The sequence below is a fragment of the Crocuta crocuta genome, unplaced genomic scaffold, assembly GCF_008692635.1.
Source record: "Crocuta crocuta isolate KB4526 unplaced genomic scaffold, BGI_CrCroc_1.0 scaffold237, whole genome shotgun sequence".
Classification (NCBI taxonomy): Eukaryota; Metazoa; Chordata; class Mammalia; order Carnivora; family Hyaenidae; genus Crocuta; species Crocuta crocuta.
In genome coordinates, this window is record NW_027531914.1 from 1,679,084 (window position 1) to 1,703,721 (window position 24,638).

Here is a 24,638-nt window from a genome sequence, read left to right on the forward strand (position 1 = left end):
TCTCTGTTATCTTAGTATTTTATGGTAACTATTTGAATACATGCTTGAAAATGTCCATAGAATTTGGCTACTTATATTTGGCTTTGTTTCTATAGGAATCTGAAGCTACTTAGCAGCATTTAAGGTATTTTTTCCTTTTTTTTTTTTTATTTCTTCATTTGAGTTTTATGTTTTTTATTTTTTGTATCTCCCAGATGGCTATCCAAATGCAAACCCAGTCCAGGCTTCAACAGCAACATTTTTTCTTTTCTTCAGCGAAGAGTAGAGAACGGAGACCAACTCTATCAGTATTGTTCACTGATAATAAAAGGCATATCTCTCAAGCAACAACTTCAGTGGGATCCCAGCAGTCACCATTTACAAGGGTTTATGGACTTTGGCCTCGGCATACTTGATGCCGATGAAACGCCCCTCGCGTCCGAAACTATTCTGTTAATGGCAGTGGGTATTTCTGGTCACTGGAGAACGCCTCTCGGTTATTTTTTTGTTAACAGGGCATCTGGATATTTGCAGGCTCAGCTGCTTCGTCTTAGCATTGGCAAACTGAGTGACATAGGGATCACAGTTCTGGCCGTCACCTCCGATGCTACAGCTCACAGCGTTCAGATGGCCAAAGCACTGGGGATACATATTGATGGGGACAACATGAAGTGTACATTTCAGCATCCCTCATCTTCTAGTCAGCAGATTGCATACTTCTTTGACTCTTGCCACTTGCTCAGATTAATAAGAAATGCATTTCAGAATTTTCAGAGCATTCAGTTTATTAATGGCATAGCACATTGGCAGCACCTTGTGGACCTGGTGGCGCTGGGGGACCGGGAATTAGCAAACATAGAAGGACTCCCACGAAAACTTGCAAATTTGAAACACCACGTGCTGAAGACGAACTGTGCTGCCCAGCTGTTCAGTGAGAGCGTGGCCAGCGCATTGGAGTGCTTGCTGTCGTTAGGTCTGCCTCCTTTTCAAAACTGTATTGGTACTGTCCATTTTTTACGCTTAATTAACAACCTATTTGACATTTTTAATAGTAGGAACTGTTATGGAAAGGGACTTAAAGGACCTCTACTGCCTGAAACTTACAGTAAAATCAATCGTGTGTTAATTGAAGCCAAGACTATCTTTGTTACATTATCTGACGCTAGCAACAATCAAATAATTAAAGGTAAGCGAAAACTAGGATTCCTGGGATTTTTGCTTAACGCGGAGAGCTTAAAATGGCTCTATCAGAATTACGTTTTCCCAAAGGTCATGCCTTTTCCATATCTTCTGACTTATAAATTCAGTCAAGATCATCTGGAATTATTTCTCAAGATGCTTAGACAGGTATTAGTAACCAGCTCTACCCCTACCTGTATGGCATTCCAGAAAGCTTACCATAATTTGGAGACCAGATACAGATCACAAGATGAAGTTTTTCTAAGTGAAGTAAGCATCCTTGACATTTCAATTGCTCGAAGGACAGACTTGGCACTCTGGACTGTTCAGCGTCAGTATGGTGTCAGCAGTATGAAGACTCTTTTTCACAAAGACGATATTTGCCGAGACTGGTCTAATTGTTCGCTAAGTGAGGCGTTGCTAGATCTGTCAGATCACCAGCGAAAACTCACCTGTTGTGCCAGTTATGTTGCAAATAAGTTATCAGCTCTTTTAACTTGTGAGGAGTGCATCAGTGCACTGTATGCATCAGATCTCAAGGTTGCTAAAATTGGGTCTCTCTTGTGTGTTAAAAAGAAGAATGGTTTACATTTCCCTTCACAAAGTCTATGTCAAGTCATAAATATTTGTGATCGAGTTGTAAGAACCCATTCAAGAATGGCAGTCTATGAACTACTTCCTAAACAGAGAGAATTGTATCTTCAGCAGAAAATTTTATGTGAGCTTTCTGGGCATATTTATCTTTTTGTAGATTTAGATGAGCATCTCTTTGATGGAGAAGTGTGTGCCATCAATCACTTTGTAAAGTTACTAAAGGATATAATAATCTGTTTCTTAAAGATCAGAGCTAAAGATGTAGCTCAGTACCCTTTAAAACACCGTTCAGAAAGAATTGAAATGAAAACCTTTTCAAGGAAACACTGGTCATCTTTACAGGATTACAGATGTTCAAGTTTTGCTAATACCAATAAATTCAGGCATTTGTTAAGTAATGATGGATATCCATTCAAATGAGGCACCTAAAATAAAAGTTTCACGAAGAATTATTGGTCAGCATTTAGAGTTCAACCTACCATATTTTATAAATTGACCATTCTGCACAGTGACAAGTTTGTAATTCTGACTTATTAGAATTCCTAATTATGCATTTTATAAAATCTGCTTGTACTTTGGTATGGTTTGCAACATTTCAGTTACTCAGAATGTAGGAAGCAGTAAGTCAGTAGGAGCAGACCAGCCAACAGATGCTGCCTTTGAATATACGACTGTAAGACTGAGTAACATGACTGGACAGACTTTTCAACTTGTCCAGTCTGCTTTAAAACAAGAGAACAACGAACAACTAAGAGTCATTAAAACATTGACTTCTTTTATAAATAGACTTCCTTCCCTAAAAGAGCTTTGGTTTACAGCTCTTAAGAATGTTGACAGGAAAAAAAAAAAAAAGAAAAAGGAATATAAAACCTGGGATGTAATTTTTACTTACATGTGAAAATTAAGATGTGGTTTGAAAATTAGGCCAAGTGAAAATACCAAATACCACACAATCCCTTTGCCAGGGTACCCTAAAGTGGAAATACTTAGGCTTTATCAGACAGAAGGTAAACATGACCCAGGAAATGGTTCCGGGTGCTACAACGAAGCCAGAGAATGTAGTCTGAGAAATACATAGGTGATGTCATTTTCACAATCCATTGTTGGACTTCAAAATACTACTTTAGAATAATAGAGTGGATACTTATTTGACTTCACTGGAAGAGCCCGATGCTCATCAGAGAGTGAGGAGAAGCCTTATTTCAAGTTCTTCTGAAGTGTCCTTGTGTTTTGCAGGGAGGCTGAAATATATTTTCAGTGTTAAATGAATAATGGGACTTCACACCATGCAATTAATAAATTAGAAAAAGATGGTCAGTTTAGACAGTGGTTATGAGAATATTTGTCTTAATTACATAATTAGTTTTTTCAGAAATTTAGAAGCTTAAATGATTTGAAGATGGAAACATACTAAGGACAATTTTCTGCATTCTGTCACACCCACACTTGAAAAGATGAGTAAAAAAAAACATAGGTGAATGTACTTTCACATATGAGGAGTGTTTTAAATTTATAAAAGAAGAAACAAGCAGGTGATTCGCCTGTGTGTGTAAAACATCTACTCTTTGTGAATATATTCATGAAGTATAATTAATATGAAAACTTAAACCTGCAAAAGATTGACTAGGCAAAAGTTGAGTTTCATTAACTGAGATTCTCCTTAAATTATATATTTTGATATATTTCTGTTTTGTTCTACCTCAAACAAAGGTTTAAGTTTTGAGATGTAACCAGAGTTGTAGTATATTTTATGCAAGAGCTATCTCTGAGAAGTCTAAATATTGTGGGTTGTGTTTGCAATAGAATTTTAGATGCACCAGGTTAAATATTATTTAAAGGAACCCTATTTGTAAATCACCACCTTTAACTTATTACTTCTATAAATCCAAGATTTGTTCAGATCTTTACTTAAAACTAGATTCATATCTATAGGTGTCTCATGTTCTTTGCTGTTGCATTTAACTAATGTATACTCTGTAGTTTAAGAAATGAGTGTTCTGTATCATTTATTTAAGTGCTGGATAAATGGGACAAATATTGACAACAGAAATATTTCCCTCACTGACTTTTTAAAAAGATTGTCTTAACGTTTTTATTCATTTTTGAGAGACACAGAACAAGGAGGGGCAGAGAGAGGGAGACACAGAATCTGAACTAGGCTCCAGGCTCCGAACCGTCAGCACAGAGCCCAATGCAGCGCCTGAACCCACAAACCCTAAGATCATGACCGAAGTCAGACACTTAACTGACTGAGCTACCCAGGTGCCCCTCCTTCACTGCCTTTAACAGTTAATTGCTCTTGCTTTAGTGAAAGTGTTTCAAGTCTGATACCAAGTTTATTTAACACAATATGCTTTACAGCAGATTTTTAAAATAAATTATTCATATTTCATGAGGGTAATTTAGTTTCTAATTTCCACTTAGCACCTTTGTCCTTGTTTCTTCAGAGAAAACAAACATTGTCTTCAGAAATTTATCCTTCCTACTTTTCAACACACAGAGCAGGAACAACTGGATATCCACATGCAAAAGTATTAACTCTAAGCGTGTCAAAGACCTAAGTATAATCAGTAAAACTATAAAACTCTTAGGAGAAAGTAGAGAAGTCTTTGAGACTTAGATTAGGTAATAGTTTCTTAAATATGACATCAAAAACATGAACAACAAAAAATAAATTGGATGTCACCAATAAAACTGACTTCATAAGACACCATCAGCAGCCCACAGAATGGGAGAAAATGTTTACTACTCACACATCTGATAAAGGACTTGTATCTAGGATATACAGAGAACTCCTATAACTCAATAATGAAGGACAAATAACCCAGTTTGAAGAAATGGGTAAAGAACATAAATAGACATTCTTCAAAGGAGATAATGCAAATGGGTTGTAAAAACATGAGTATGTGCCCAACATCATAAACCATCTGGGAAATGCAAATCAAAACCACAATGAGGTATCACTTTACACCCACTAGGATGGCTGTAGTAAGAAAGATAATAAATGTTGACAAGAATGTAGAGAAATTGAAATCCTCTTACCTTGTTGGTAGGAATGCAGATGCTTTGAAAAACAGCTTGGCAGCTCTTCAAAAGGTTAAACAGAGTTAACCTTATCACCCAGCAGTTCTGCTGAAAGGTATATATATAATATACCCAAGAGAAATAACATGTCCATGTAAAATTTCATATTATAGCTAAAAAGTGAAAAAACCTAAATGTACAACTGAATGAATAAAAATGTGTTGCATTCATACAATGGGTAGTATGGTAAGTATACATTATTCTTTATAACAAACTGCCAGAACTGTTTTTGTGAAGTGACAGTGCCACTCTGCATTCCCATCAAGAAATGTATGAAAGTTCCAGTTCCTCTCCTTTCTTCCCAGTACTTGGTATTGCCAGGGTTCAGTTTTGAATTAGCCATTCTAATAGATGTACACTAACATTTCACTGTGGCTTTCATTTCCATTTTCCTAATGGCTAACAATGCTGAGCATCTTTTCATAGGATTATTTGCCATCCACATAATCTTCTTAGGTGAAAGGTCTGTTCAAGTCTTTAGCCCCGATTTTGGAAGGTTGCTTTATTTTACTGAGTGTTAGTTATTATGTATTCTTGATGTAAGTGCATTATCTGATGCATTTTGCAAATATTTTCTGCCAGTCTATGACTTTCCTTATTGTGTTTTGAAGGGCAGACATTAATTTTGAAAATCCATTTTATCAATGTTTTTCTTTTAGGGATATTTCTTAGTTTCATATCTAAGAAATCTTTGCCTAACCCAAAGCCACAGAGGTTTTTCTTAGGTTTTCTTCTAGGTATTTGGTAGCTTTAGGTCTTGCATTTAGGTTATGATCCATTTGCAGTCAATTCTGGTCTGAGATTCACATTTTTACATATGGATATCCCAGCACTGTTTGTTAAAAAAGATTATTTTCTTCCCTGAATTACCTTTGAACCTTTCTCAAAAACTGACCATATATATATGGGTCTACTTCTGGGCTCTGTTGTGTTCCATTGATCCATTGGTCTGACACTTTTCTAGTACCACAGTGACCTAATTAATTAGACTTTATATGAGCCTTGAAGTTAGGTGGAAATTTCATCTTTGTTCTTTATTCAGAAATGTTTGGCTATTCTGATTGTACCTTTCTGTACATATTGTTTAATCGGCTTGTTGATTTTTACAAAGATTCCTGCTGGGATTTTGGCTGGAGCTTTATGGAATCCAAAGATCAATTTGGAGAGAAGTGATATCTTAATAATATTGAATGTTCCAATTCACGAACATGGTAGATCTCTCCTTTTTTAAAGTCTTTGATTTTATCAGTGTTTTCTACACTTCACCTACAGATCTTGTGTATGTTACATTTCATGTTTTGTGGTGCTACTATAAATGCTAATTGTAAAATTTGTTTCTAAATGTTCATTGCTACTATGTAAAATACAATTTTACATATTGACTTTGCTTAAACTCACTTATTCTAGCTTTTTTCTTTAAAGATCACTATGACTTTTGTATTTAGGCAGTCACATCTACCCGTACTGTCTTACTCATTTCCAACCTGTGCTCCCCCACTTACTGTACTTGACCGCCAACACAAAGTTGGTGCCTGGTTCCTAGTCTAGCAGGGGGAGCCTTCGGTCTTCACCACTCATATATTAGCTGAAGGCTTTTTAGTAAATGGTCTTTTCAGGTTGAGAATCCTTTCTCTTCCTGGTGTGCTGAAGAGTTTGTATGTGTGTATGTGCATTTCAGTCATAAGTGGGTCTTGAATTTTGTCAGATAACTTTTCTGTACCTTTTAATTTTGGGAAAATATTTGAGATATAATTGACATATTGTAATATTAACCCTTTTAAAGCATATAATTCAGTAGTTTTTAATATTTTCAAAAGGTTCGCTGCAACTTTTAAGATGATCATACAGTTTTACTTCTTTTTTATATCCGTAAAGTGAATTACATGGATTATTTTTGAATGTTGAGTCAATTTTTTATTCCTGAGATAAAGCCAGCCTGGTCACAATGCATTCTTTTTGTCTATTGCCAGACTTCATTTGATAATATAATCAGAGAATTAAAGTCTGTGGCCTTATAGTAAATATTACCCTGAACTGAATATATTAATGCTTTTGAGAAAAAAAATGCCTTAAATGCTTTCATAAAACTATTTACAATTTTTATAGAAAAAAAGCCCTTATACTTTTCACTTTATAAAGTAATTTGCATTATAAAAACCTCACGTTTGGTCTATAGATAATGACAAAATCTGCATTAAGGAAACACACCCACACACACAGTCCTAAGTAATTGACATAGTAGAAAATAACTCCAATAGTAAAGGCTTTCTAGGGGCACCTGGGTGGCTTAGTCGGTTAAGCGTCCGACTTTCACTTGGGTCATGATCTCGCAGTTCGTGGGTTCGAGCCCCACGTCGGGCTCTGTGCTGACTGCCAGATCAGAGCCTGGAGCCTGTTTCAGTCTGTGGCTCCCTCTCTCTCTGACCCTCCCCTGCTCACGCTGTTTCTCTCTCTCTCTCTCCTAGAAATAAATAAAACATTAAAAAAAAATTTTTTTTTGGTAAAGGCTTTCTAGTGGACTGGCTTCCTTTCCTTTGGGTTGCTCCTGCGGAATTTTCTACAGAAAATGCTGAAAAACAATGCAACATGATGGTAGAGGTCCTAGTTTGAAGCTGCGTTTACATAACGAGTATTCTCTTAGCTATTTGTGTTACAGAACAATAAAAGTAGAAAACTTTTCTATAGGTTATTTTTATTCACATTTTACATAAGACTTAGAAAATGTTAGTTGTCTGAATCAAAGAACAGGGAAGCTAAAGCAGTAGTCTTGCCCCTAAAGTCGCTGCTCTGCTTGTTTTATTATGGGCAACATTAAGGTTTTATTTCCCAGATAATCCAGAGAGAAGACCTACAGGTTTCTTTTCATTCTTGAGAAAAGGAAACTAAGAAAGGTAGGTGCTCACCATAAAAACATCACACATTAAAAGAAAGGAAAGAGTAGACTGAGTTTCTGCCCTAAACAGTGGAAAACAGAAGACATATTCTTTCAAAGCAATTTTGGGTTAATGATAATTGGGCAAAATGATACTTATTTTTTGTGTGCTTTCAGAAGTGATGTCAAATTTACTTAAAATCAGATATTTTAAGTTTCTTGTATGTTAAATGGTTAAAAGTGTTCTTAAAGAAAAAAGCAAACCCTTTTTTTTTTTACAGAATAGTATAAATGTTTATTTTCTGTATGATTTACTTTGCTGTCCTGTTTTTACAATATAGAAAAGTGTATTCTTTGAATAGCTCTAGTAAATATAAATTTAATCTTTCTACTTTGGGATGTAAATAGAGCTAAAAAAATTATATACCCACCCTCCCCAAATAGTCTTTTAAAATTGTTGAATTAATGTGGATATTAATCTTGTTCAGCAATTTGATGCAAATGCCTAAATACAAAAAGTTGCTTAGTAAGTACTACACAGGAAGGAAAGTCTTAATACTTTAGATAGCTTCTTGAAAATCAGAAAAACTAGTAGCATTTGATTGCACCTTCAAGTTTTTACAAGCAAGACATTCTCAAGCAATGCTGTCATACATAATCTACAATTGTAATCCAAATTTCACAAACATTTTCTGCACACTGTATATAAATACACATCACAAAGGTGCAATTAGAATTAAACACAGAATATGTACAAAATGAACAAACTTTAGGTTTAGACCAAAAAGGTATTGTAATCTTTTGAAAAATAACTTGATTAGATATTTTATCCTCTTACACTAATTTACATTTATACAAATTTTAATTAAACATACTAGACTGAGGTGCTAAGAATGTTTGCACTATCTACATTTAAAGTTACTGCACTATAATTTTATAAATCCAGATTTCAAAAGGAAGATACTTCAATGAATAACGGAATCTTCTTTTGGATTACTTAATTTCTATTGCCTATATCTTGCATGTTCATATGAACATATATACACACTTAATACATACAACTATAGATTCCTTGTAGGAAATGTAACAATCATATACTAATAATTACTGACGATTAAGGTACCTAACAAAATGCCTGAATTCTAACATGGTTTTTTTTTGTCATAAAATCCAGAGTCCTATTACAGGCTCTTAAATTCATAAAGCTTTTGAATTTTGAATTAGCGAAAATGATTTAGGTTATTTTAATAATAATAAGAAAACACTCATACCTTCAGCTTATCAAATCACTGGCTAAAAATAATGCCATATTAAGCTTCCCTTATAAAAAGAAATCCCACTATAATTTTGAAAGCTTTGTTAGGAGGCCCTTTCAGTAAATCAAGTTAAGACTCCTACACTGGATTGTGACCTCTTAGTTCAAAAGTCTATAAAGAGAATTGTATAGATGAAAAGTTCCTCCCTCAATTCATTTATCAGAGCTCTGATGTTCTTTACTTCCCCATCCAAGTCAAATTTTATACCTGATGATTATGTAAGTTTCTATATCACTACATAATGATAAGTTCTATTTGTATGCACCTCTCACTTTTAACAGTACCCAGGAATCACTCTGACAATTTATTATCATTTCAAATACACAGCACCTCCTTCAAAGAAAATGGAAACATCCCAGAGCATCTCTTAGTCACTCTTTCTTAGAGAAAACACCTTGCCTATCGAGAACTACTTACTCTTCCTCAACACTTTGTTTTTTAAAAAACTTTTTAATTTTAAAAGTGTGCCTATGGATTACTTCCCCTTCTGACATTCCCAAAGTGACAACAGGATATTATTCCAGAATCTGTGCTAAAAAGTTTTTTTCTTAAAAAGGTAGTGCTTTTCTAAACACAAAATGTCATCTGAATATGTCTCATAAGAATTTGTTTATGGAGACATTCTATCTGCTTAGGTCTGGTACCAAAGAATGACTGGGTAACACCAATGGTTCTCTGGCTTTTTCTACTGGAACAAAGTCATACAACGCCATACATTATAAATTATGTTAATTTATAAATGTCCTATTTGTCAATAGTATCAGAAGGATAGAACATCTAATTCTTAAGAAACCCATGCAAATTAAAAATCTATATAATACAATAAAGAAAATCTCAATTTAGAAGGGGCATAAACAGATTTAACGAAGATTTAAAATGTACGAATTTCCTCATTTAAAATTTCTTCTCTTTCAATATTATAACTTCAGGTCTCACAAGGACTGAGTTAACAGTACAATCATTGTTAAATTATCTTCCAGAAAATCAAGTATCCCTGGACCTTCAATTTTCTGTACAGTTCCATTTATCAGTCTTTTGTGCAAGAGTTAGCAATTCATGGCACAAGGGTCACTTTTTGCTTTGCCTGCAGAGTTGATGACGCTCATCAAACATCGTCCAAATTCCTCAAGTATCATCCTTTCGGCTGCTGCCTTTGATTTTCCCTTCTTGTCTGCCTGCTCCGCCTGGGCAAGGAGGCAATTACACGTGGCTTCTGCTACTTCTTTAGTTACAAATGTAAATGGCAATCTGAAATGATTTTTTGAGAGTGAGAGAGAGAGAGAGAGAGAGAGAGAGAGATGATGATGGTTGAATAACAGCAACAGTGGATGACCTTGCTTCACATGAATATCTGTTGACACGTTCGTGACTCACCAGCACACTGAGCATTAGAGTTTGTGCAGTGAGCACAAGCACATCCCAAAGCACTTTAAAAAGTTAGACCTGGTGTTATTATTGTGTATTTTTAAAACACTATTCAGAAAATACAATTTTACATAAAATACATGTCTTATTACCTACACTAGGTTATCTGGTTAACAAAAAAAAAGATGTTAATTCTATATGTCGACTGGATAATTCTATAACAAAGTACTCCTAATTAACGAATCTTAGTTTCCAGAGTGCAATCTTTGTTTTATTTACTATTACTTCTTCACAGCCTAGAAGACTGCCTGACACAGAGAAACACTCCATGAATATTTGCTCAATGAATGAATAAAATTGCGAATTGAAAGCACTATCTCCTGGACAACACTAAAAGTAAAGCACTTTCCCAGAGTCCCATATTGTTCATAAAACAGAAAGCACACCAAAATTCTGCACTGTCCACCCTGGCAAACAAAACCAAATTGGTGGGAAACCAAATGCTGTTCTCTATAAGGAGTTTCATTCATAAAGACCTAAACTATTAGGTATTAAATAAGAGCAATCCATCCTGACTGAGGCTTGCTGATGTAGCCGAGTCTTAAAGCCTTCAGAGACAAATCAGGCAACTTAAAGTCACCACAAACTCAACAACCCTAACAGAAGGAAACTGCAGAACAAATCAAGTCTGAAATTCAGACCTGCTATGACAAGAGAATAATTGAGGGTTTGGGCTGCTGTACACTTGTGTGAAAATCTTTAAAATGCAAAACACTTTAAATTAGAAAATAGAATATTGCAATGATGTTAATATTATGTAAGTAGTGTAACACTGTGTTACACTACTGTGTAACAGTTCTTCAGGATTGCAATCTGACATATTTTGTTCAAAAAGGAGCATTTCTGTAAGCAGTGGAGCCTATTTCAACTTAGGCATTTTACACAATATACCATCCGCAAGGCTCACTGCATTTAATAATTCTGCAAATTCACCTCTACCAAACCCTGATACAAATCCACACCAGCAAGCTATGCGGCATCCGGCCCCACCAAACGCGGCGACAGCAATACTTTATTCTTCGTGGCCACGTGGTAAGGCTGATAGGAAGGATAAGAGAACCGAGACCCTGAGTAGGCAAGGGGGTGCTTGTCGAATTCAAGAACTACTGCACAGCACCCACAGTATTTAAACTCAGCTCGGCCGAACTTTAAAGCTCAAGAGTTTTCCTTTTCCAGAGTTTAGTTGTCTAGTGAAACAAGGTGCCCCAAGAGGATGGGGGCAACACCACAAGGGCGCAGAAAAGGCAAGAGAAGGAAAGGATGTGCAAAATATGAATGCTGATACCGCCAGGAACAGGTGTAAGAGTTTAGTTTTCTTAGGGATTTGTCAAATTACATCATTACCTCATTTCAGTGGCGAGAAATCCAATGAAATTAAGCACAAAGCATTTTAGAAGTATGTACTATATCGGACAGTGGTTTTCCTATTACCTTCAAAATCCTTTACAAGTAACTAAAAATAGAAAGTGCAAAAAGAGGTTTGCAACAATCCAAAGTATGAATTTTGTCCAAAAAGAAGAATACTGATATCATCCTATAAAAAGACATTAAAATACTGACTTACTTTCCTCCTCCACTATTCAGAGCCGGCGTTGGCCTGGTAAGCAAGTCCGAAATCTGAGAAGATAACTTAGTTTTTGCTGCCGTCTGTTGCTGTACCCTCACTTCGGCTGCATCTGCCAAGTGCATCAGTGTCTTTCTTTCTGGGCTTTCTTCAAAATTCTTACAGCCAACACATTTGCATATTGAGGAACACATTATTTTTGCCTAAAAGATTTACAAAAGAAAAGATTCCAAATCAAACCCAAAAAGCATTACTCTAAGTAGACTGATCAAATCAGTAGATAACAGAATTAACTGGTCAAATGACATAAGATACAGTGGAAATAAGCTCTTCCTGACAAACACGCAGTGGGCTACCTACATGTGGATAGGTCAAGTATTTAACAAGAGCAGCTACACAGTGTGTGTTTTTGAGCACTTCCATATCAATTCTTCCCCCACTAAAGGTTTTCCTCCTGATAGGATTAACATATGTTCTTTATAAAGAATGTGAATGATACAGCATTAAAAAAATAACACTTGTGGGGATGAGCACTGAGTGTTATGTGGAAACTAATTTGACAATAAACTATTAAAAAAAAAAAAAAAAAAATAACGGTTATCCACAATCCAACCACCCCAGTCAAATCACCATTAACATGTTAATCATGTCCCACTTATGCAAACACACACTCAATTATTACAGGAGAGGAATTTCATAGATGCTATTTTTATTATGGATAATTTCCACATTATCCCTCCCTGAATCCCCTTCTCCAGATTCCCCAAATCCTTCTACAGTCCATATTAAACCACTGTGTCCTTGTATGTAAAAATATGTAAAACACATTTTTATGAAAAACACAGCCCTTATGTACATATACCTATCTTAACTAACAAAACACATCTTTTTTTTTAGTTCAATTTACAAAATCATATGCCCACTTTCTGCATCTCCTTTTCTCTTTCTATATATATACTATGCCTTTATTTCTATGAGCTAGATTTCTAGAATTGGGCTCACTGGCCAAAGGGTATGTGTACTTTAATAGATGTGGCCAGACTGTTTTTATAAAAGGCTGTAACACCTCACATCTCATCAGCAATGTAGAAAAGAAGGCTTCCCCACATTCCCTCCAACAGTGTACATTATAGTTCTTTTTAATATTTAGCAATCTGATTGGGGAAAAGAGGTAAAGTGAGATCTCACTGTTCTGCCACTGACATTTCCTAAAACCTAGTAAATTTGGGTTATCTTTTGTTGGCTACATTTTCTTCAGTGAACCCATGTCAATTTAAAGAAACATACCTACTACTCTTTGGCTCTACAGCACCTAGCAAGATAAATTATATGATGATGAACACATTTAATCCTGCTCCTTTCTTACAATACAGAAATAAATTCTCTTTACCAAGGGAAGAAATGGATATAGATTTTGGATTAATTGGGCTAAGCTACATGTAATAAGTATCTAATGATGAAGAGGTAAAATCCCTGGTATCAATGGGGGAAAAAGACACACCAGTAATGATACTATGGATTAAGAATGAAGAACCATAAGAAAGGTACTAATAATCTAACAGGAACTCAGGAAGAAGAAATTGGGATGACAGAGTATCCATTTAGCTTTGCTGATACAACTTCCCTTGTGGTCAAAAAAAGGAGGAGAAAAAAGGTTACAAGGCACAACCGTTTAAAAAATGTGGACAGTCACACCTCCACTCAACAAGCCCTGAAAGCTGAGTGAAAGGAACAGGCACATGTTACCCAGATGCAGACTAACTGGACCAAAAAAGCCAATTCAATTCACAAGACTAGCAACTGAACACACAAACTGTCAGACAATATCCCAGCCAATGCACAATGGGACAATCAGCCACTGCCAGTCATAGATTCGTGTATTTCAAGTGTTCCCATTTCTTGGTCTTTGAGAATGACAATTTAGTTATTAGACGTTATGTGTGTCCTAAAAGTCAAGGATTTTGTTAACAGGGCAGCTTTCTCTCTTGTAGCATATTTCAACCAGCTCACTGCCTTTTCTATTTCCATTAATTCTCAGATTTAGTTAAATTGTCAGTTCTTGTATGTCTGACTATCATATACCTGGCATGTACGGACTGCTCAGCGCCATATGCAAGGAAGGGCTTCTCTGCCCTTCTGACCCAGCTGTACATCAATTTTCATTATGTCTCTTTTCGTGGACTTGGTTTTATAATAAGAATATGCTATTCTTACATTTTTTACATATTCATGATGAATTCTGTAGGATATGGTTTATGAACAGAAGCCACCTATTTCATCATGTGTTCAAATAAAGGAGTCCGTCTTTTCCAACACAGAATAAAAAACTGACTTGTTTGACTCTAAGACATTATTTAAGACACTTTCAAAATACTCTTAATTATACACAATTTTCATTCATTTTGACTTTAGGGCTAACAATAGGTTACCTTACTATATACTTCTTGGAAGGAGTATTTGATTTCTAATATAGGTGAATTAAGAATTCATTACACAGGGAACACAGATACATCAGCTTTACTGTGACACACTTTGGGTAGGAAGGGGCACAGGATGGCAGACACACACTCCTAAAGCAGGGCAGTGCCATGAGGGGAGAATGCCGTCCTTGGTATTACTTTACCAAGCACAAGGCTAGGGCTTCTGCCAAAACTAAAACTAAGGTGTCCTTCTGAATACGAAATCTGAAAGTATAAAAATCTAACAGATGAGAAAGCCAACTAACTGTAGGAATGACTCAGTTCCAATGATTGGCAGTGAAGAGTTTCAGGTATACCAAAAAAGCAAATGCACTAACACAGGGTTACTCTTGGGAATGAATAGATTATTCTATTTAAGATTTGAAAATGAAAACAATGTTTATTATATAGTTATGTCATGTAGTACTTTGTCTATAGCAAGAAGGGGATGATTTAAATCGCATTTAAAAATAAATAAATAGCACCTGTCAAAGACGCCTCACCAAGAATGGTCAGCAGCAAAAATGGATGCAATCACTTCACAATGACCAATAACCTCAACCAGCAATATTTCATATTTCTCCTTTCCTATTTTTATGCTCAGAAAGCAAACTGCATAACATATCAGTTTTTCAAAGAGCACTGCTCTTCAACAAGGCACTACAGGCATGCTGGGCAAGATCAATCTTCACTTTCAGGACTGTCCCTGGAATGCAGACTATTTTGTATCCACGTGCATTTTCAAAAGCCCATGGGGGACAGTGGGTAGCACTACCCTTCCATTAAGGACAACTGCTAGTTTCTAATCCACTTTGATGCTATTTAAAAAAAATTTTTTTTTAATGCTTGTTTTTGAGAGAGAGCGAGCGAGCGAGCAAGCGTGAGAGTGAGTGACGAGGGGAGGGGCAGAGAGAGAGGGAGACACAGAATCTGAAGCAGGCTTCAGACTCCGAGCTGTCAGCACAGAGCCCAACATGGGGCTCGAACTCATAAACTGTGAGATCATGACCTGAACTGAAGTCAGACGCCCAATCAACTGAGCCACCCAGGCACCCCGATGTTATTTTTACTAAAAATCAATAAACTGGTGCTCTGACTTGCACACTTCCAGGTATAAAGATCAAGAAGTTATGATATGGTAATCCAGTAATGAGCCCCAAAGCTGTAACGACAAGACCACAGAGTTATTCCTCCGAAGCCCTGCTTGGGAGGCCAGAAGGTCTTCCTCAGAATAGGGCCCTTGCACCAACTGCGTATTTTCAAACTGCAATAGCAGAATAATTTCCCAATTTGCAAGTAAGTTTTTACAGTATACCCTTTCTAAAGTTATTTTCAAAAAATGGTTAGGTTATGTTCCCCAACCAGGATCTCACCTCATAGCATTCACAGTAGTTTTTAAGACATCCTGATCGTTTGCAATTACACCCTTTGCTGTGACGTCGATCTGATTCTCCTTCCTTTCCTTTCCCGATCTTAGGCTTAAAAGCTTCTGGATTTCTGTCAAGGCATGCCTATCAAAACAGATCAACTATCAACTGAAGTTCAATCATAGAAGATTACATACAGCAAAAGGAACTAATTTTCATTGTAAAACAACTGAGTTCTAAAAACATCAGGCGAAACTGGAAATTTCTGTCAGTTAAATAAAATAAAAAATAATCACCTTTATTGCTTTTTGCCTTTCATTTTCATGTTCCAAATTATTATAACAATTAGTACAATTGCAGTTGTTGCAAAATTCACCATTTGCAAAGCAATCACAATATCTGGAATACAAAAATTGTGAAAATCACATAAAAAGGTCATTGGTTTTGCTTTTTTTTTTTTTTTTTTTATGTTTATTTATCTTGAGAGAGCGAGCTAGAGCAGGGGGAGAGGTAGAGAGAGAGGGAGAGAAAAAGTCCCAAGCAGGCTCCTTGCTGTCAGCACAGAGCCCAACACAGGGCTCAAACCCATGAACTGAGAGACTGTAACCTGAGCCAAAACCAAGAGTCGGACATTTAACCAAATGAGTCACCCAGGCACCCCAGAAAAGTCATTGTTAAAATAAACAAAAGTAGAAATTATCTGATTAAAAGCATTATATATACAGTAAAACATTTTAGAATGTATTCAGAGCCACCTACTTACAGACTTAATATATACTGATTGTCAAGCACGTGATCAGGCTCAAAATTAAAGTCATTGGCTCCTAGAATTTTGTTTAGAAAACTTAGTTCCAGTAGTGACCACTGTCAACACAAAAGCTATGTGATTTTCTGTGAACCCAAAGTCAGTCATTTCAAAATCATTAAAATAGGAAAAACATGATCAATATTCCAGTAGTGCAATCTGCTTACCTGAACTACAGCCACACTTCTTGGGATTTTAAACCACTTACATGACCAATGCTTTTCACTTACCTGTTTCATGTCAAATCTTTTGGTTCAGAACTAATATGCAAATTACTCATCCAACAAAATTGTTTCTAATTTTTTTCTTTTTTTTGAGAGAGAGTGTGCACAAGCAGGGGAGAGGCAGAGAGAGAGGGAGATAGAGAGTCTGCGCCAACAGCAGAGAGCCTGATGAGGGGCTCAAACTCATGAACTATATGATCACAACCTGAGCTGAAGTCAGACCCTTAACTGACTAAGCTACCCAGGTGCCCCCATCCAACAATTTTTAAAGCTACTCGGAGTACCACCTCACTTAGGAGACCAAACATAAAGGTCATAAATAAAATCAAATTTATTATTATTAACAAAAGAGACTATGTCTGTCTCATGCTACTGTGTCTCTAAATTTCCACTCCAGTGCCTCATCCACGGTAAAGACTATAAAATAACTTTCTGAATGAATGAAATAGTAGTTTTACACCATCATATGTGCTCAGACATTCACTTGCATGTTTATTTAAATTACTTGGGCTTATGAAACTGGTTTAAGAATTTTTATTTAACTCCATTTACTTTTTTTTTTAATGTTTTATTTATTTCTGAGAGAGAGAGAGAGAGAGAGAGAGAGAGACATATGAGCAAGGGAGGGTCAGAGAGAGAGGGAGATACAGAATCCGAAACAGGTTCCAGGCTCAGAGCTGTCTGTCAGCACAGAGCCTGTCATGGGGCTTGAACTCATGAACCATGAGATCATGACCTGAGCCAAAGTCGGATGCTTAACTGACTGAGCCACCCAGGCACCCCAAACTCCATTTACTATTAAAGCTATTTTCACTTATATTAAATGAAGAAACAACAGCAAAAAGACTTACAATTTCAAACACAGCGATTTTGTACAATTACAGGGCTTTCTGGGCCGACTGGCAGACTCTGATGGGATTATGCTATACAGATACAAAAAAAAAAAAAACCAAAAAAACATTTTAATCAATTAAAGATAACTATGAAAAATTAGAAATGTCTCTGTAAATTCCTCCTAAAATAAAGCTTTAACAAATGTGTCCATCTCTAATAATCCCTCTTTATGTCGTTTATAAAAGGTATTATAAAAGGTAGTGAGGAGAAAGAGGTGTACAGGGTTGGAACTGGGGAGAGGTGTGGACTAGTCCCATGCAATTAACTAAGCACTGCTTCTAAACCAATATTGCAAAGGAAGCAATTCACAGATTAAAAAACAGACTAACAACAACAACAAAAAAGGCAAGGATCTAACATAACAATTTAAAAACTAGTTAACACATTTTTAAAAACGTATTCAGGATGTGTGAGAGAGAGAGAGAGAAGACAGAGACAGAAAATATGTGGCAAAACTGATGAATCTAAGTAAAAGATACTTGGGAGTTCTGTGACTGATCCTGTAATTTTTCTGTTTAAAGCATCTCAAAATAAAAAGTTCTATAAAGGCATGCTCACATGGCTTTGAGGAAAAAATATCGTATGAATGTGTTTTGAAATATATAAATTTGATGCTACATTTAACCTGATGCAACAACTTCCCTGACGTATTTTCAAAAGACTCACCCATTGAACGGGAGTCTTGCCTGGGTCTGGATACCAGGTGCTCCAGTGAAGTTTGAGTTGCTTGCTATGGACACATACGAAGACTGCTGTAACTACGTAGAAAGAAAGGTAATTTTAGACCATATTTACAAAAATGCACAATACTCTCAGATAGAATGATCAGTAAGAAACGCAAATTCATCCACTAACATAGGAAAAACAGTATGGAGAATTTCATACAGACGCACTACTTCATGGAGCCCTTCCAAAGACCCAAACTAATACTAAGGGTGAAAACAACGTGAACATTTTAAAGTACTACATGGTACAAATACAAGTTATTTTTCATAGAGGAGTAAGTATATCAGGATTAGGAAATTCTGGATGAATGCCCCAAAACTATAAGTATTAACCTGTAGTGGCTAGAAAAATGCAATGTGTTACTTGTAAATAAAACAGGCACTATACTGATCATTCATCACATTATAAGTTACAGGGAATGAGAAATTACATGGGCAATAATTTTCTGTTTTACATTGATTTCTACACAAAAAAAGAGATACTAGAGACAAAAAATACTGGACACTCCTTTTCTAATCAGTAGCCACATTAGCATACTCCATGATACATTTCATCAAAATATACAGGTTTCTGTTTCTCTCTCTCTCTTTTATTTATCTATTTTATTTATTTTTTTTTTAAATATTTTTATTTATTTCTTATTTATCTATTTTAAAAAAATTTTTTAACATTTACTTTTGAGAGACAGAGATAAAGCAGGGGAGGGGCAGAGAGAGGAGACACAGAATCTGAATCAGGCTCCAGGCTCTGAGCTGTCAGTCCAGAGCGAGCTCCCAGCCCAGAGCCTGACGTGGGGCTAGAACTCAGACAGCGAGATCATGACCTGTGCTGAAGTAGGACGCTCAACCGACTGAGCTACCCAGGCGCCCCTGTTTCTCTCTTATAATCTGAGTAGATGAATTCAACAGCTGAGAACATGATGCTTATATGCTGGATTCTTAAGTGAAAAAGAAAACTTCCATCAGCTTTCTGGAAGCAGCACTCCTAACCCTCACCAGCCAGTGGGATAATACATGGCTTTAACTCTGGACAGGTCACTAAAGATGAGTCACCTAGAAATGTATCTCATGGTCTACTCTCCAGGAGCGAGTCCGTGGCATCCTACTCATACGCAAGGAAGAGCTGGATCACAGTCGTAATGCTCTCTACATGCACTTGGACTCTGCCAACTTCAACTTCATCTTCCCTTCTATCTACATGGTCTTGCCCTCTTGCCAAAATGCTCTCAGTTCCTAAGTGTCTGACTTGTATATGTGACTTGTGCTATTTCTAAATGCTAGAGATATGCAGAAATAAATTCAGAAGCTTTGTTAGCATCTTAAGATTTTGGAAACAGCCATTTTAATACTGAGTAAGATGTTTTTGAGTAGCTTCAGAATGTGATGGAGCTACACATCTTAGACCGAATTATCCTTTTTGAAATGCGACGACTCCGTTTTTCTCGCATACCTGAGTAACATACTGAGCGGGAAGCACCGCATAACCCACATTCCCTGTGCCCGGAGCCGGGGCCAGCACAGTGCCTGGAGGCAGGTTAGTGAGGTTTGGCTGGATCTGTGGCAGTGGTGTGGCGGGCATGATGAGCCGCTGCTGTGGCTGGCTGGTGGTAACTATTTGTGAAGTAGGATTGATCGGTTTGGGAACGACCTTTAAAAAAAAAAAAAGGAGGTATATCCATGATTACAAAAGTAAATTTTACAGCTTCTCCATTCAGCATATCTCTCTTGTATATGAACCTTAACTTTCAATTTTAAAAGTGAATGGTCTGTTTGGGAGAGACTGGGGAACGAAGCTCTGTGGCACTCACCTGTTTGACAGTCTGCGCGGAGACGAGTGGGACTGACATCCGCACGGGAGTGGTATTAACCACCACTGGCTTTGCTTTTTAAAAAAGGGGAGAAAGGACAATTTATTTTCAGAAAATAGTGCTTGAAACGCTTACGATACTTAGTTCTCTCAAGATACCCTCATAAAAGAGCTTAAAGAATATCATTTGTTTCCTGTTTACAGCAATCTTTAATCAAGATAGTTACCTTTTCAAAATTCCTTAGCCCATCTACCAAGGACCTTACATCTAAGGGAGCTATAGTCTATCCACCTTTGAAGGAAATGTTTGTCATTTAAGAGAGTCTACTGAAAATATTTCAATCTGCACTCAGGTGATTTAAACATTCCTTACTAAAGCCAGTCAGTTGAAATGTATAAATTTTAAAAACCTGCCATTCAGGAGCTTGAGTAACAATGCTGTTCTATATTCTAATTGCCATGTTTGTACTGAAACCTGAGAAGATATCCTTTTTGTATGATTCATTATTTACAGAGTACCTACTAAAAGGGAGCACAGCATGAAGGTGAAGAATACAGTCTCTTAAGTCATAATACCCTGGGGGTTCAAATCCCAATTCTGCTGCTTACTAAGTCTCTTTGCTTGTATCCCCATCTACAACATGGGGATAGTACCTCCCTCATAGAGTATAAGGATGAAATATGTTAAACCATGAACATTTATTAGAACAGTGTCCAACAAATAGTAAGTGCTCAATAAATGTTAGTTGCCACTAATGTGATTTTTGTTATTACAACCAGTATTACTATATAAATGGCATTGTGGACAGTGTTCCAGGGAAACTAAAGTATAAAGGCACTTGCTCAAAGAGGTTACACTCCAGTAGAGCAGATGAGACATAATACACAAATAAAATAAACATGATTCAAAAAGAGAAAGTGCTGCGGAGTCAAAGGGAGACAGAACGTCTGTGTGCCTGGAGAGGCCAGGAATACTGAAGGAATGCATGGTGGGCATGGTGTCTGAGGTGGGTCCTGATCAACGGTCAGGCTGCAGAGAGGCACACAGGCCGGAGCAGCACATTCCATGAGAAGGCAGAAGCATAAGAAGCGGAGGCTTGATGCTGGGAAGCAGCAAGGCATTTCACAAAATGTTGGTGAACAGACCAGTCTGGTTGGAACCTAGGGTTAAAATAGGCCAGCACAAGTCTTGAATGTTAGGGTAGAAATCTATATATTTAATCTGCATTTTTAATTCAGTAGGCGATGAGAAGTTTCTGAGGATTCTGAAGTACAGAAATATTACTTGGAATAGCACAAAAAGAAACTGTATTTGGCCAGTGTATAAAGCAGAATGGGGTTCCACAAAACAAGGAAGGGAGAAGAGAGCACAAGCTGAGGGTCTACTTGGGATGACACAGCTGGGGACGGACAGGAGAGAGCAACTGCAAGAGAGAAGGTGCAGGTGAGAGGAAGCACCCATGAGGAGGGCAGAAACTGCACGTTACTAGGGAAGAACATGGATGTTAGTGGGAAGCTTCCGGGGGGCCAGGAAGAGGACAGCAACCAACACTAAAACGTCCCCGGTGAGCCTCTTTGAAGGGAAGATGAACCCCGACACAGAGACAAGCTATGATGAAATGGAGGAGAGAGGCTGGCACTAGACCTGTTTGTATAGACCAAAATAAATATAATCCTTAAAACTGCCTACTACCATTTCAACAGTCTAAAAAGGGATTTAAGACAGGAAGGCCAGCCCTTAAGGTTTTATTTATGCAAAAAGGCCTAGAGCCTGGTCTGAAGGAGAGAGGCTGAGATAATGGGATCTAACAATAAAAGAAACAGAACAGACTTCCTTAGATAAAAAGGCTGGGAGGGCCAACGGCGGAAGACAGAAGGTTGAGAGTCCTGGAGGAACATTAGATGGTACTCTGACCTACAGGGAGCAGGCCCCTGCAAGCAAGGGGACAAACAAAAGGGAATGGGGGGGGGGGGGGGGGGGAGTGGGAGATGTCAAGAAAGTGTTTGATTCGTGGTGATGACTGCATCCCTCTCAATCACTAAAAACCACTACACTGTATGCTTAACAAGGGTGAATTCTGTAGTCGACACAAATTCTATCTCAATAAATTGGTCACACAAAAAGAATGTATGAGCATGAATTATAGGAGCAGTGACATCCGATACCTAATTTGAACTTACTTCCTGTTCTGATTCTCTTCAGTTACTTCAGCTTTATTCAGTTAAGTTATAAAAACCACTACAGAATGGTCTAAGCAATACTAAAAAGAATTAAAAGGTGAATTAAAAGAGATTAAAAGACTGAATTCCTCCTTGGAACACAGAAGAATGGACGCCCTACTCCACTTGCTCCTTGGAAAGGAGATGCTGGCCATTGTTCCATGAGCACACACAGCAGTGACTCAGGTGACTCACCGAAACAATGGGAAGGAGTGTGTGGCCTGCCCTCAGTCACATCAAATGACAGGTGCAGATTTTTTTATTTGGATAATAAAGAAAGGGTTAACTGTCTCCATGCATGTATGCGTGTGTGTGTGTGTGTGTGTGTGTGCGCGCGCGCCCACCCACAAGAGCTAGAAATTTTGGGGAACTCTAGGTTACATTAGCTTTGCATCTGCACACTGAGTTTTCACTAAAACCTGGGAAATGAAGACAATATAAAATGAAGTGGTCAGAAAAGAGAACAGTACAAATTACCTAGGGAAAGGGGGACATATTAATGTTACATAACTACATTAACAGTCTCTATTTCTATTCCCCTCAACTTTTGAGCACAGCCCCACATTACTATTATTGCCATTTTCATAGTAGCTGGAATAATCTTTTCTTTTTTAGTCTTTAACAGAAATTCTGAACAATCCTGTTAGAAGAGCCTCCTTCCAAATTTTAGAAACCATACGTGCAAGTGTTTAAGGTTTTTTAATTTCTTAAATTGACTTTCTCACCAAGATGGGAGATTACATTCTAGATTAACCATGAAGTCTTCTGGATCTTTCTAGTGTGCAGCCTGCAAACCAGCCAGCAGTTAACATGGTGGCACCTCTGAACACTGGTTTTGTACGGCGTTGGTGGGAAATGTACAAGATGACCCCAACTCCCTTTGGCATAAGGAAATCCCTCACTGGAAATTAAGCCCTTGGAAAGACATTAATACATTCATGAACGAAAGCAACTATTTTTCATCTATCTCTAATAAAAACTATAAACTTAGTTCATTATTCCCGCAAAATAATATGTATTTTATATACCTAGGTCTCTTACCGGACAGGAGAACAAAAAAAGAAAAATATGGGTGGGCGTAAGGGAAATTGCATAGGCGGTTGTGTATGTGAGCAGGCCGGAAAAGGGTATATACAGGAAGAACTGAAGGAGCTGGAAAGGAGCTGAAGGAGAGAGGGAAAGTTGAAGGTAGAAGGCAAAAAAGAAAGAAGCAGAGAAATAGAAAAAGGTATGGGGGGTGTGGAGGGGACGGATTTCCAGGAGGCAAAGAGCCCAAGTAGAGACAGGCAGAAAGGTAGATAGAAACTTGGAAAAGAAGGTACCAGTAATTAGAATTAAGTAGCGTCCAACCTATTCGTGTACTCTTCTTGGACCTTCAGCTTCTTTTCTACTTATACCAAAGGCTTATTATTGATTACACTTAGTGTTAACATCACACTGGAAATGGATCTCAGCATATGATACACATACAAACACACATATAAAATATAACCAACTACATCTAATGACCGCTTCATATCATTATGATTATGTAGGTACACTGGACTTGCAGCACCTTTTAGTACCTTGCTAAGTTTAAGTACTGAGAGAATACAAAACTTGACTCCCTTCATCAGCAATATGCAAGCATCATTTTCCTTTCGTTAAGAACACTAATAAAAAGTTTTCTTCCAAAACTGGTTTAAAGAGAGATTAGAAAATATAACTACTTGATAGGTCTAACTTTAATAGAATACAAACTAAAATACTGTTTCTTCATGTATCCTCTATCTTCTCCCATCAGTAATTTAAAAAATAAATAGGTTTTCTCTCCCACAGTTTCCCTCAGTGAACTAGCTATCAGCAATAGGTTGCTCCAACCCTCCGATAAAAAAAGAGAAAACAAGTGGTCTTTAATTCTGCTATTTACATCCAGCAAATAGTAAGTCATTTACTTGCCATCAACTGCTTTGTGACACCAAAGGGATACACAGCAGTCTTCCAAGACCAAAAACTGGGTCCTAAATTATAAACTGTCCTGCATCTCTCATATCATTTAATTTTTAACAAGCAGATAAACGTGGAGAGCGGTTATGTGTGTGGGTGTATGTGTATGTCAGGTGGTAGGAAGGGTTAAACACACAC

The 24,638-nt window shown here is 37.1% G+C and overlaps 2 protein-coding genes across 7 annotated transcripts in view; one reads left to right on the forward strand and one right to left on the reverse strand.

The window, feature by feature from the left end:
- The window catches only part of THAP9 (THAP domain containing 9), a 20,671-nt gene extending 13,157 nt beyond the window's left edge, over nt 1–7,514 (forward strand). For both annotated transcript variants that reach the window (XM_077774792.1, XM_077774793.1), the window contains exon 5: nt 195–7,514. In XM_077774792.1, coding sequence (XP_077630918.1) covers nt 195–2,172 — 1,978 coding nt within the window. In that variant the 3' untranslated portion in view covers nt 2,173–7,514. The remainder of the gene's footprint in view (nt 1–194) is intronic.
- Nucleotides 7,515–8,014: 500 nt separating this feature from the next.
- Nucleotides 8,015–24,638, reverse strand: part of LIN54 (lin-54 DREAM MuvB core complex component) — a 64,312-nt gene continuing 47,688 nt past the window's right edge. For all 5 annotated transcript variants that reach the window (XM_077774752.1, XM_077774750.1, XM_077774753.1 and 2 more), the window contains 8 exons: nt 20,296–20,369; nt 19,938–20,135; nt 18,429–18,520; nt 17,720–17,791; nt 16,136–16,238; nt 15,846–15,983; nt 12,014–12,216; nt 8,015–10,272 (listed from right to left, as the gene is read on the reverse strand). In XM_077774752.1, the coding sequence (XP_077630878.1) occupies nt 10,071–10,272; nt 12,014–12,216; nt 15,846–15,983; nt 16,136–16,238; nt 17,720–17,791; nt 18,429–18,520; nt 19,938–20,135; nt 20,296–20,369 (1,082 nt within the window). In that variant the 3' untranslated portion in view covers nt 8,015–10,070. The remainder of the gene's footprint in view (nt 10,273–12,013; nt 12,217–15,845; nt 15,984–16,135; nt 16,239–17,719; nt 17,792–18,428; nt 18,521–19,937; nt 20,136–20,295; nt 20,370–24,638) is intronic.